Source organism: Chrysemys picta, chromosome 5 (assembly GCF_011386835.1).
Source record: "Chrysemys picta bellii isolate R12L10 chromosome 5, ASM1138683v2, whole genome shotgun sequence".
NCBI lineage: Eukaryota > Metazoa > Chordata > Testudines > Emydidae > Chrysemys > Chrysemys picta.
In genome coordinates, this window is record NC_088795.1 from 3,394,496 (window position 1) to 3,407,949 (window position 13,454).

General features: G+C 48.9%; 2 protein-coding genes across 2 annotated transcripts in view; both read right to left on the reverse strand.

The window, feature by feature from the left end:
- The window catches only part of ARL9 (ADP ribosylation factor like GTPase 9), a 38,896-nt gene that overhangs the window by 13,424 nt on the left and 12,018 nt on the right, over positions 1-13,454 (reverse strand). The window contains exon 2 of the mRNA XM_065595818.1: positions 2,632-2,800. Within this exon, the coding sequence (XP_065451890.1) occupies positions 2,632-2,800 (169 nt within the window). The remainder of the gene's footprint in view (positions 1-2,631; positions 2,801-13,454) is intronic.
- SRP72 (signal recognition particle 72) overlaps positions 2,661-13,454 on the reverse strand; it is a 75,353-nt gene continuing 64,559 nt past the window's right edge. Inside the window, exon 20 of the transcript XR_006176867.2 lies at positions 2,661-2,800. The gene's annotated coding sequence lies outside the window, so the exon portion shown is untranslated. The remainder of the gene's footprint in view (positions 2,801-13,454) is intronic.

Genomic DNA, 13,454 nt, shown 5'->3' on the forward strand with positions numbered 1-13,454 from the left:
ATCTCATTTCACAGAGGTCACTAAGAGCCACCAGTTAGCAACAAACGTCAGTTACTACCAGCCAGGCCTGGTAGGAAAGGTTCTGTCAAGTACTGCCAGTCACCTGACCCAAGCAGTTCCACTCTACAAAACTGCTTTGGATATTAATATAATGCAGCCAGAGCATCCTCCACTTCCTTCCAAGTCAATGGAAGGTGCATGTGCTAAATACCTCTCAGTGGATGCTTTGAGGATCAGGGCCCTGTTAAGAAACTGTTTTGGTTGGATATTATAAATAACCTGAACGTACTATAGCCAGAAACAAAGTTGCTTGACTGTTTTCATACACTGAACTATTGTACATTTTTCCCCATGAAAATTAAGTTTTTAAAATAGGGTGATCAGACGTCCCGATTTTATTGGGACTGTCCTGATATTTGCTTGTTTGTCCCACGTCCCAACCAATGTTAGGTCGGGACACTGGACAAACAAGCAAAGGCTCTGGAGCCCAGAAGGCCTTGCGCCCCCCCGCCCCGACTCCGCTCCCTCCTTCCCCCATTGGCTCCCTCCCCAAATCCCCACCTCTTCCCCAAGCCATTCCTCCTCCCTCCACAAGCGCTGGAGGGAGGCTCCGGAGACACAGGGGGAGCGTGGGGCCGGGGTGAGTGAGAGTCCGGCCTGGCCCCGAGCGCAGGCAGGACTCAGTCAGGTGGTACCTGGAGGGAGAGTAGGGGGGCGACCCGCGGGGCCAGGCGGCGGCTGTTCTCCCCCCCTGGGCAGCGGGACTCGGGAGCAGCCGGTGCTGCAGCTCCCACTGCCGCGGGGGGAGGAAGCGGCTGATGGCCAAGCTCGGCGGCTGCGGCTCTGGTGCCCGGGTCCGAACTCCCCGAGCCGGGGCCTGCTGTGGGGACCCAGCAGCACACACGCTGCGCCCAGCCCCTGGCCAGTCGCGTCTGGGCTGCTGCCCAGCTGGTGCAATCCTGCGGCGGAGGCATCGGCAGCCCAGCCCCGTTCGTTCCCCTGCGGGACCCGAGCGGGATGGGGGGCTGGGGCCTGCTGCCCCCACTCCGGGGCAACTGCGGGATAGCACCAGCTGGGCAGCAGCCCAGACGCGACTGGCCAGGGGCTGGGCGCAGCGTGCGCGCTGCTGGGTCCCCGCAGCAGGCCCGGGCTCAGGAGGTTCGCAGGCGCCAGAGCCGCAGCCGCCGAGCGCCATGGCCGCTTCCTCCGGCTGCGGCAGTGGGAGCTGCAGCAGCGGCTGCTCCCGAGTCCCGCTGCCCAGGTGGGGAGAACAGCCGCCGCCTGGCCCCGTGGGCCGCCCCCCTACTCACCCTCCAGGTACCACCCAACTGAGTCCTGCCTGCGCTCGGGGCCAGGCCGGACTCTCACTCACCCCGGCCCCGCGCTCCCCCTGTGTCTCCGGGGCCTCCCTCCAGCGCTTGCAGAGGGAGGAGGAAAGGGGGGTTGTTTTTTTGCTCTGCCGCCATTTTTTTTTTTGCTCCGCTCCCCCCGCGTCCCGATATTTGACCTGGGCGATCTGGTCACCCTATTTTAAAACCTCCAAAGTGGTCACAGCAGTTTCCTGTTTGTAGACTCAGTCTGCATGCAGAGTCCACCCTGTCTGGAGGAAGGAAGGGATTAGCCAGAGTCCAAAGGGGCTCCAGCGTCATGGTAATTAAGAATTAGAACAGTTAGAGTTCCTGTGGAAAAACTTTACAAACATCAGAGATTCCTTATTCTGTCCTAGCCTTAGAGTGACTACCTAGCCCTCGTCCCAACACTATACTTAGCTAGACACGTTCTCTAGTGAAACACACTAATTCATAGCTGTAAAACACAACTTTCTTCAACAGTGTCATTGTCTGGGGTTACATTAGCGTTCCCTCACACTCAGCCAAAGTCATCCCTAGTGTAACTTCACTGAAGCTATGCCAGAAATGAATTTGGCTCCATATTTCCATTTAGCATATGTGCACACACGCATGCACTTTGATGCCAATGTATTTTCTTAAGCAAGGAACAATGTAGAAAGATGTAATCCGTTAGTAAGCACTGTAGCCGTAGTGTCTTCACAGTGTCCCGGAGGACAGTGTGATAGCACATCTCAGAAATTGGAAGGATTAAAAATTGAGGGTTTATAGAGGGATGGTTAGAAAAAAGGGAGGTTGTGGTTATAAAAAAAATAAGACACCAACTATGTACCCAGCAAAATAGAAAGAGGACAGACAGATATTTGGTCACCTTTTATTCAGAAAAAAATATTGCAAAAAACCCAGCACCCCCGTCCATTTTTTTAATAGTACCATTTGATAGACATGCCTGGTCTGTTAAATACGTGTATAGAGAGATTTCACTCAATTTAAAAAAATCACTAGAAACTACATGTTGTAGGTGTTGTAATGATGCTCACCCTGTTAAACAGAAAGATCTGATTACTATATTCCTGTATAATGTCTCTTTAGACAAAAACCTCGCTGCTGTAATGATTATTTTGTTTCTGATACTTATGTGGCAAGGATCTGTAAACTTGTTAAAACTTCCTAAATAAAGCATTAAAAAAATGAAGGGTCTAAGCGTTCTTCCTAAAGCAAAGCTCCCATTAAGTATAATGAGAGTTTTCCTTATGTTACTTATTAAAATGCAAGCACTTACTTTCTAAGAATTCCATCTTGGCCTCTTCAGTGTTGATGCACACCGCGTTGATGCCCTCTGTGGGAGCTGCACTTCGCTTCACATGATTTGTGGCCAGTGAGTGGAGAACACTGGTTTTCCCTGCTCCATCCAGGCCCAGTACTAATATCTGTCTGCTTTGGGGTTTTCCCTGTGAAATAAGGAGCAGCATGTTCACTAGTGCAGCAGGAAGAGGGTGAGTAGGCTGTTCAGCATACAAGTCTGCAGAGAATCACACTATGAAGCATTAAACATTTTGTAGGGCTAGCATACAAGGAAGCAAGAGAACTGATCTGTCTGTGTGCGGCTATAAGAGAAAAAACCCAAATATTAGTCAAACTCTAGCAAGATGAATGCAGTAGGGGCCTATGCCAGCACTAGGAATAGAAAGGCTCAGAAATGCAGGGCCGTCCTTCGGCATACGCAGCATACAGGGCTGCGTAGGGCACCTGAAAATTTGGGGCACCCCCTGGGTCTTGGTGTCCACCCTCCCACCTCTTCTTATCCCTGTTCTGACCTTCCTGCAGGCTCCCACAGCCAGCTTGGAGAGGAACTAGTAACTTAAAAGTGAAAAAGCCTCCAGCCGCCAGACTTATTAGCACAACATTGGAACTGTTACAGAGCCAGTCAAGTGGTAATGAAGCCATTTAACGCATTTGCCAACCTCTAGGTATATACTGTCAGTTTCTGAATGTACTGACCAAAACAGTTGTGCGTTACTGTAATATTTACTCAGAACATGTTAGTCTACAAGAGCTTAGTTTAAAATTTCCTTTAAAAATATTTCATTAGTGTGTTGCTGAAGATTATAAAATCACATCTCTAAAAAATCCTTGCATAGATTTTTAGATGCACAATCTGAGTATTCATCTTTAGCCTTAAATGCTTGGGTCTTCAGACATAGCTTTTTAAATAAATCCTTCAAAAGACCACCCTTATCTAAAATATACATTTTAATTTTAATTACTACAGTAGAAAAAAAACTTGCTTCCAAAGTCTTCCTGTCCTTTCTGTCCATCCCTTTCTCCCTTCACCCCCCTGTTGAAGAGAGCCCTTAAAGGGACAACACCCCTTTCCTGCCAGATAGCTGGACAAACGAGTTTCCCTTTCTTTACTTCTGACTATTTGATGAACTAGTTTTCAGAGAACCCACTAGCAAAATCAGTACCTTAGTAAGATATAAAATCCTTTGTTATGCCTAAAATCTTTGGAAACATCTTTTTTAAAGTTGGTGAAATTTCATAAACTTGTCTGTTGTTATGGAGATCACACAGTAAATTAGTGTTCCCTTTTTCTAAAAGCAATGAACATTGTTATGAACACACTAAACCCCTGTGACTGATCAATTTAAAAGAATGTCTTTGTTTCAGTGAGATAAATATGTAGTAATCTGGAATGATGACTTTATGGAGGCTTAAGAGTACATTTAAAATATAAAATCAGCTTAGAAATACTGATTAAGAAAATGTCAAACAGAGAAGAGCTGCATCATGTATTCCATAGTATTTAATGTTGTATTCAGCAGGACAGCTGACTCGCCCTTACTACAAAGTCTTTGCAAATAAATCTCTGACAAACTTCAGGGTACATCAAAAAACCCGTTACTGACATATTTTATTCCCAAGTTTAGTGCTTTTAATTAGGTACCTTCTGCATGTCCAGTCTTCACCTTCTGGCATGCAGTGGAAAACATGCTCCATTTTCTTTAGAAAGAAATTGCAGCAGATTTTTTTTCAAATGTCATTTGCTTCATTTGGGTTCAGGGATTTGGCTGGAAGGGGGATCAGGGAGGGGGAGGGAAGAGAGGAGGGAGACAGTGGGGAGAGGGCGGGGCCTGGATAGAGTGGGGCGGGGCCTGGGGCAGAGCAGGGGTGGAGTATGGGCAGGGCCACAGGCAGAAGAGGTGGGCGGGGGAGCTAGCCTCCCCAAGCGGCAGCTTCACCCACCGCCCATGACAGCAGGTAAGAGCGGGTCAGCTCCTGCACACCCAGAGCGCGCTGCAGTCTCCTTAGGCAGGGCCGTATCCACAGAGGGGAATGCGCTGGCGCCGCACATTCTGCGTGCGGGAGAGGGTACGGGGGTCTCTGCGGGGAACTGTGACTCTCCACCGCCGTGAGGCGGACCAGGCGGCTCGGTATCCTTTGCCACCTCGTCCCTCCCCCCCAGGCTGCGAGCCCGGGCTGCCGTCGGGCATAGGAACACCAGTTTAATAATACTGCATAGGGCCCCATAAATCCTAAGGATGGCCCTGCAGAAATGTATCAAATTAGACCCTGATCCTGCAAATAGCTACACATACGCTTTCTTTATACACTGAGTAACCCCACTGCCTTCAATGGGACTACTCAAAGTGTATGACGTTAGCTCGTTGCAGGGACCTTACAGAGACATCATCAGTTTGTTTGGAACTCCTTCCGTTTTCCAACATCACAGTCATTCTGTAAAAGAGAACGCGCCCTGCCTGCAAGGTGAGTAAGACACATTGGTGCTCCTACAGTTTTCCCAGCCCCCATTTACAGAACACTGCCATGTCTTTCGAAACAAAACATCTTAGTTTCCTTTATTTATAGGCATCCTTTTAGAATGATATTTCTCTACCAATATCAATGCATTCTCCTTAGCAAACGCCTGTTTCTTCTGAGCTTTGAATGTATCTGGATTAATATATTTACACCTGATTAAGGAGGGATTGGCCTGCTAAACCCAGGGTTGTGAGTTCAATCCTTGAGGGGGCTATTTAGGGATCTGGGGCAAAGATCTGTCTGGGGATTGGTCCTGCTTTGAGCAGGGGGTTGGACTAGATGACTTCCTGAGGTCCCTTCCAACCCTGATATTCTATGATTCTATGACCTTCAATGCACACCTAATATCATCAAGCCAAGACTTTGTTGTTTGTGGACTAGCATTATCAGTTAGCCCACCACAGCTATTGGAATATTGTCACTTCATCACTGCAGCAAGAAGCAGAAAGAACAACGGTACATTATGTTCTTGTAGAATCCCATTTATTTGACTCAGCTGTTTGTTTTTACTAGCTATTCAGAATTGGACAGGGCTTTCGGTAGCTACCCCCCACCCCACCCATTTTTTTTTTTTTAAAGAGGGACATCAGCATTTTTCTTCCACTGCAATGCAAGTGACAGCCTCACAAACTGTTTACATGCTGTGAAACCCTGGGGTGTGTTATCCCAAAGGGGTCACCACCAGCGATGGGATGGGGGGAGGGACATATGATCCTGATCCTTACACCAGATGGCAAGGATGGCACGCACAGGCATGGACAAAAGCACTATGCACCACTTAGGGCTATTGCTACAGGGTTATTTTTAGAAGGGGAGGCCATACCCATTCCCCCTTCTGCTCTCCCGCTGGTGCGTTCGCTCAGCTGGTCCTCAGACGAGGATCCCCAAATAAAGCGATGCCTCCCCCAGCAGCTCCCATGAGGACCACTGCCCAGGATTCTGGGGGCCAGACGCACCAGGTTTCGTGCAGCCCCACAAGGCTCATTTCTCACTGATGAGAACACACATCAGACCCTCCCAGCACATGGTGAAAGCAGGACGAGCTGTCCCCCCATCCAGGCATGTGGGGGGAGGCAGGCTGACGGGAGAGGGCCTATGGCTCTGGTTGGGGGTTAGGACAGGATGGCAGAGGCTACCCAGGATGGTTTGATCTCCATGAGCCTCCTGGTTCCAGCCCCCAGCTGCTCCCCAGGACCCCTCTCACCTCCTGTGCTGGCGGGGCACCGGGCACCCAGCCGCCTCCCCCCAGCTGCGCCATGCGGCCTGTTCTCAGCTGGGGCAAGGGGACAGAGGGCTGAACTAGAGGCAGCTTGGTCACCCACCATTCCTCTGCAGTGCAACCCTTGCTGGCCTGGAGGAGCAGCTGCAGGAGGCCCCATGCCACCCCGCCGCCTGGGCCCTGTCGAGCAGGGACGAGGGGCCGCTGGGTGCGTGAGCGTCACCTGGGATGAGCACCGCTGGGCAGCGCTGGATGTGGGAGTCACACCATCCCAGAGGTGTAGCACACTGTTCTGTATTACGGCTAGCCCTGCAAAGTGCAGCGTGCTGGACGCCCCGCCATGCTCATTCTCTGGTGCTGCAGCAGCTGGCTAGCTCCGGTCTGACATGACGGGTCTCTATGGCATGCGGGTGTTAACCAGCCCATGGTGATCTTGGTCAAAGCGGGGGTTTGAGCCACTGTCCTTGGCCACAACAATACCTCCCTGCACTGCTGTGCAGCATGCTGCCTGCACAACTGTGTGTTGCAGACCTCCCCTGCAGAAGTGGGTCCTATTTCTATAGTTTCTTAAGGGCCTTGGACTCTATCTGGGTGTAATTTGTTTTTTTGCAGATGGGCTCAATACTAGATTGTAGCCCAATGAAATCTGTTCTGGTGTCAGCTCTCTGTGCCACTCATGCAGCTTTTAGCTCTAAAATCATCCTTGTGTAGCAAGACTTCTCTTTACCACCTGAATTTCTGTCACTAGATCTTCCATCACTATTTAAACCAATGATCGCTAGCACTGTTTTGTTGCTAATGTAGATGTTTTGCACCCACAGTTGACTTTTGGGTACCCGCAGAACTCTCTGTATATCCCATAGCACATAACACAGAAGAGAAGAGAAAATTCGTACCAGCTATCCCAAAGCACAAGAACATAACAATGACACTTAGACCCACATCCTCAAAGGTATTAGACACCTAACTCCCACTGCTTTATCATTTATCTGGACCTTAGCTCTTTTCATTCACAGATCTCAATGCATTTTACAAAGGAAGGGACATATCCTTACCCCTGTTCTGTACAGACAAGAGAAATGAATGATTCATATATGGTAATGCAGTTGGTCTGACAAAGCCGAGTCTAGAAGCCAGGTCTCCTGACTCCCAGTTCACTGCCCTGTCCATTTAGGGTGACCAGATATCCCAATACTATCGGGACCTCCGGATATTCGGGGCTTTGTCTTATATAGGACCCCATTACCACCCACACCCCAATTTTTACACTTGCTAGGTGGTCGGCCTATGCCCACTATACCGTGCTGCTTTCCCACCTTGTAAATAGTAGAATACTTAATAATATTGATGAAAACATTGAAAATATAGGACTGTATCAGCTCTAATGGAGACAGCCACAGCTCCTATTTATTTCCATGGGAGTTGAGCCCACTTACCCAGTGCCAATGTGGCTCATAGCCTTCAGAGCGTTATATGCATGGGAGTAAATAACAGACCCTGACACTACCCTGCTCTTTGATCCCACCAGCACATCAGAGGCACCGATTGCCTGGATGACTGGTTACCGCAGTAAGTGCTAAACGCCTGATTTATCGATTTAACTGCTACATGGCACAAAAAGCCATTTTGGGAAATCTGAGCTTAAAAGGATCATGGCCTGATAAAAATGCAATGGAGTTGGGAGCTGGAAAGATCAGCCTGGTATTTTGCTCCTGTCATAGAAACTAAGGCTTGGAAGGGACCTCAAGAGGGCGTCTAGTTCTTCTCCCCACGCTGAGGCAGGAGTGAGTATTCCTGGACAGGCGTTTGTCTAACCTGTTCGTAACAGCATCCAGTGCAGGGATCCCACACCCTCCCTTCTGTTCCAGTGCTCAACCATCCTTAGAGTGAGAATGTTTTTCCTAGTGTCGCACCTAAATCTGCCTCGCGACGAACTAAGCTGAGTACTTCTTGTCTTGCCCTCGGTGAACAGAGAACAATTCAAGCCATGTAAACTGCCTTCTAGATTCCCAGTGTGACAAGGGCTTTACAAATGCGTGTAGCATATGATAACCTCTGCCAGCCAGTGGCATTAGCCATTCATATCATGCAGAAAAAGCACACTCGGGCTACTGAAATAAAGAACCGCACACTAATTGCATATGAATCATCCCCCAGCCAGCAGCTGAAGTCATCAGCTATCCTGGAGATTTGTGTGTATATTTTGCTGCCATGACCCACAACATACAGGAAAGTGGTAAGAGTTTGATCACACAGCGGAGTGTTTACTACCCAACCCGAAGAATTTGCAGGACTAGGGCCTACGCGGGTATAGGTTTTGGTTCCCTAATTTAGAAAAGTTAATTGCTTGTGATATAGAGCTATAATACTGTACATTAGCCTCTTAATTGCTATCCAGCCTCATATTAAAATTGATGGTGACTCAGTTACATAGCCCAGTCCCTAAGGGCCACATTTTTTAAAGTATTTAGATGCCTGAAGATGCAAATGGGCACCTAAATACCTTTAAAAAAATGACCCTAAGGGCATGCTAAAATTCAGTCCTGAAGAAGCTTAAGGTGACCTGCCATGAAGGGGACGTGGGGGGTGGGAATTGCGGCTGCATCCTCTTGGATTTGTGCTCTTTTTTGCTTCTTAATGATGGGGAAGGAGGCTTTGAGGGTGTTGTCAAACAAAAATTGTTTTTCCTTTGCCTGAGAGAGAGCAGGATTGTCAGCCTGGTCTTGTCTGGTTTTGTTGGAGAACTCACTTGAGGTCTCAGCGTGAAGGGGTTGGGTGTGTAAGACTTCAGCAAGTTTCTGGGCCGTGGTTAAAAGGTAGGTCAGGTCCCATCTGCGCTACAGAATGGAGCTGGTGTTGTAACTAAGTGCCCTGTTGTGGCTGAAGTCACAGTGAGACAGGCTCAGGGGGTTGAGTGTCAGCTAAAACAAGAGATTGATAATCTAGACACACAGCAGGAGGCACCAGCTCACAGCAGCATGTACGACAGATTAAATATACCAGAAATACCGCTCAGAGTTTGCAGTAACTAGGAGGTGACTTTTCAGAGCTGATGTGGCGTTCTCTCGTTAAAACCAGAGAGCCTCAAGCACAGTCATTCAAGCCAGGTTATCCAAAGGGCTCAGCTCCCCTTTAGGCCCCTACACACAATGGTCAGACAGTCCAAAGGGCCTGGACCCCAGCAGCTCTCAGAGAGCAATGGCGGACCCTGCTCCTCCAGCCCCATTGAGAACAAGAGGGGCTGCTGAGCTCTTTGGAAAAGGTGACTCTTTATTTAAGTGCCTAAGTGGGAGCTGTTGGGGGCTGAGCTCTTAAAATCCAGCTCTGGCTTTTTTCATTCCTTGTCTCCACTGTCTGTTACACGAGCAGGCGCCATTTGGGGGTTCCCAGCTCCATCGCAGGCTCCACAATCGCCACCAGGTAACAGAAGCGGCAGAGTTCACTGCTGATGAACAAGTCCCCAACAGAGCCCAGAACTAAACTACAATAAACCGGTGCCATGAGTTGTGCTAAGTATCAGCTCAATCTCTCTCTCTCCTCTTGTAACGGGTACCTCATTCATAATCTCTGTCATTTCTAAGGAAGAAGCAGCCTACAGCCAGAGAGTTAGCATTCTTAACGGATTCCTGACTCAATTCAGGGGAGGCCTGACAGTGGGGGGGAACAAGCTGAATCACTGAATCACTTGTTCAGCTCGGGTCAGACATGAGCATTTGGACTCGTACACCCCGGTTACACTGTGAGAACAAACAAGTCAATACAGCAGCTAGATAAGTTCATGGAAGGTAGGTCCATCAATGGCTATTAAGCAGGATAGTGAGGGACGCAATCCCATGCTCTGAGTGTCCCTGGCCTGTGTTTGCCGGAAGTTGGGAATGGGTGACAGTGACAGAGGATGGATCACTCAATCATTGCCCTGTTCTGTTCATTCCCTGTGAAGCACCTGGCATTGGCCGTTGTAAGAAGACAGGATACTGGGCTAGATGGACCATTGGTATGACCCAGTGTGGGTGTTCTTATGTTCAATTATTGCATTTGCAGGTGGCTGACTGGGATAGGATATGATGTAGAGGAGGCAGAAGAAACCTGAACTAAAGCACTAGCTTGGTGTGGGTTATTTCTATAAAGCAGGCTGAGACCCACTTCTACCCAACACCGGCCAGACCAAACCACTTCGACAACTGTTAAGCTCTGCTGTTTGGGGGAGTAAGAGGAGCTCACAGAACTCTGCCTGCTTGTAAATGGGTGATATTGCTGAAGACAACAGTACAAACCATTCCATGGAGGAACACCACAGAGGTCACTGCCTTCACTTCAGTGAACATGACTGCGCTTGGAAGTGATGAGTCATAGCACTGGCAAGAGCTCGGCCCTATCCCAGCTCTCCCACAGCAGGTCTGTCTGAACTAGGAGGTGGGTTTTAGGCAGCGTATGTTAACTCACCCCTGTCTTTCCCCTAGCAGAGATGCAGGTTAACTAACACCTTCCACCTCCATCCAGCAGGTCCAGGTTGATCCCTGGGGGTAGCCAGGCATCTCAGAGGCACCATCGCAATCCTGAGCCCCTCCTAAATGTGCTGCCAACCAAGCTAAGCTGTGTGGTGACAAAGACACATTCACAAGAGACCACTCTTCCATGTCCCACCATGTATCCAACTAAGCAAGGACTGAAGAAACTCTTTGGACAGGGGGGTTCTGCCTTATTACGTCGCTGTATCTAGAAAACAAGAAATAGCAATTGCCACTTGAGGGATGGGGGGGGAGGGATAGCTCAGTGGTTTGAGCATTGGCCTGCTAAACCCAGGGTTGTGAGTTCAATCCTTGAGAGGGCCACTTAGGGATCTGGGGCAAAATCAGTACTTGGTCCTGCTAGTGAAGGCAGGGGGCTGGACTCGATGACCTTTCAAGGTCCCTTCCAGTTCTAGGAGATGGGATATCTCCATTAATTTATAATTTATTTGACTAGCCACTATGCATCTGTCCAGAGATCTTAATGTGGATGGAGCCTGGGGCTGCTAGAATGAGGAGAGAAGGATGTACTCTGGCAATGGCACCGAGGTAGCACAGCCCCTTACAAGTGACTACGATGGGCAGACAGGCAGGCAAGGGCAATGCAAACACTGCCTTGCAGGAGCAGAAAGAGGGCACGGCAGCATCGATCAGACACCAAGCTGAGAAAAGCCACTCGTACACACACAGGTTAAGTTGCGGAGCTGTGGGGTTCTTTGGCCAATCAAACCTCGTGTGAATGGTAGTTTCAGTCTTCTAGTGTATTCAAAGGACATCCCCAAAGCACGTGAGAGATCTGGAATGGACACAGGTGCTAAAATCTACGGCCCTCAAAGCTCTGCCAGCCACCTCTAGAAGCTGCTGGGCTGATTAATTACAGAAATAGAATTATTGATAGAAAAATGACCCACACTCCTCTCTTACTGCTGGCTCATAACAGCTGGATGACAACTCACAGTAACGCAGTGCAGAACAAGTGCTAGTGCATGCAAGAGAGAAAACAGGGGCCAGTCAGCCAGTCACTTACAGGCTCTGCAGATTTGGTGCATAACATGAGAGAGTGTAGATGGAAGTGTGCCTCAGGCCACAAGACACAGCAATGAACCCTTCCCCGGCTTCTACAATCTCCTCTCCACTCCTCACTTTGTATTTCTGGTTGCTCTCTAACATCATCCAAAGCCAGGAGCTCCTTGCTCATTTCATTGCATCTCAGCTCTGCATGTGTTAGTCTTGTGGGTGAAGAAATTTCTTCATGCTCTATGTTCCCAGAATGGTTTTCATCAAATGGCTGATCGGTTCACTAGCTCCCTGGCCAGCTAACTACATACGACAGCAAACCAGCCCCCAGCAGTGACACCACGTGGGCTGCAGCGGATGTCACTGTATCGTCAGTCCCTCCTTTCAATCACTTTCCTGAGCAGGCAGAGATGCTTTGGGCAGGTTCACATGATGCCCTGGGCTAGTGGTGATGCCACCAGACCTTTGTATTTGGGGGAGAAGCGATTACTATCTTGCAAAGGGAAGCGCTGGTTATCCTCAGCCTCCCCCTGAATTGTGCTGGGCTCGGGGCCACCTTTCAGAGTATTTCCACTGGAGTCTCTCGGTCAGTCTTCAAGGCTGAGTGTCAGGCTCCTCTATTCAAGCCAGCCCATCTTTACCCCCGTGGAGCTCTCTTTAATCACCAGCTCTTCCTTTCTTTCCCCTGCAATTGCCAGAGTGGCTATTTGTCTCCAGGCCTAGCTTTATCTGAATTATTTCCTTTAACTTCTGCACAACACACAGATCTACTGCGATGGAATCCATATAAACACATTCAGTTCACGCATAGTATGAAACCAGCAGTATCTCTATGACTGCTAGTGGGCCAGTTTTGATCTCTATTACACAAGTGTAAGACTTGACTAACATCAACGACTTAAAAAACAACACACAAAACCAACAACCTATTGACTCCCCTGGAATTCCTCTAGTTTAAGAGAAGTTAGAATTGCGCCTGGGATGTCAGGGTGAGCCAAAGCTGCGGTGCTAGAGTTACAGGTAATCCCGTGAAAATGTAACAAGTGCTTTCTCGAATTATGTTCAGTTTCTATGTTCTGAAGTGCCGCCGATCGCGGCTTTTTTTTTTTTTTTTCCACCGCTTGGGGCAGCAAAAACACTGGAGCCAGCTCTGATGAGGGGGGATTTGATAGCTGCTTTCAACTACCTGAAAGGGGGTTCCAAAGAGGATGGATCTAGACTGTTCTCAGTGGTAGCAGATGACAGAAAAGGAGTAATGATCTCAAGTTGCAGTGGGGGAGGTTTAGGTTGGATATTAGAAAAAACTTTTTCACTAGGAGGGTGGTGAAGCACTGGAATGGGTTACCTAGGGAGGTGGTGGAATCTCCTTCCTTAGAGGTTTTTAAGGTCAGGCTTGACAAAGCCCTGGCTAGGATGATTTAGTTGGGGATTGGTCCTGCTTTGACCAGGGGGTTGGACTAGATGACCTCCTGAGGTCCCTTCCAACCCTGATATTCTATGATTCTATCACTTAAATCAGCCTCTGTACCAGACGACTGG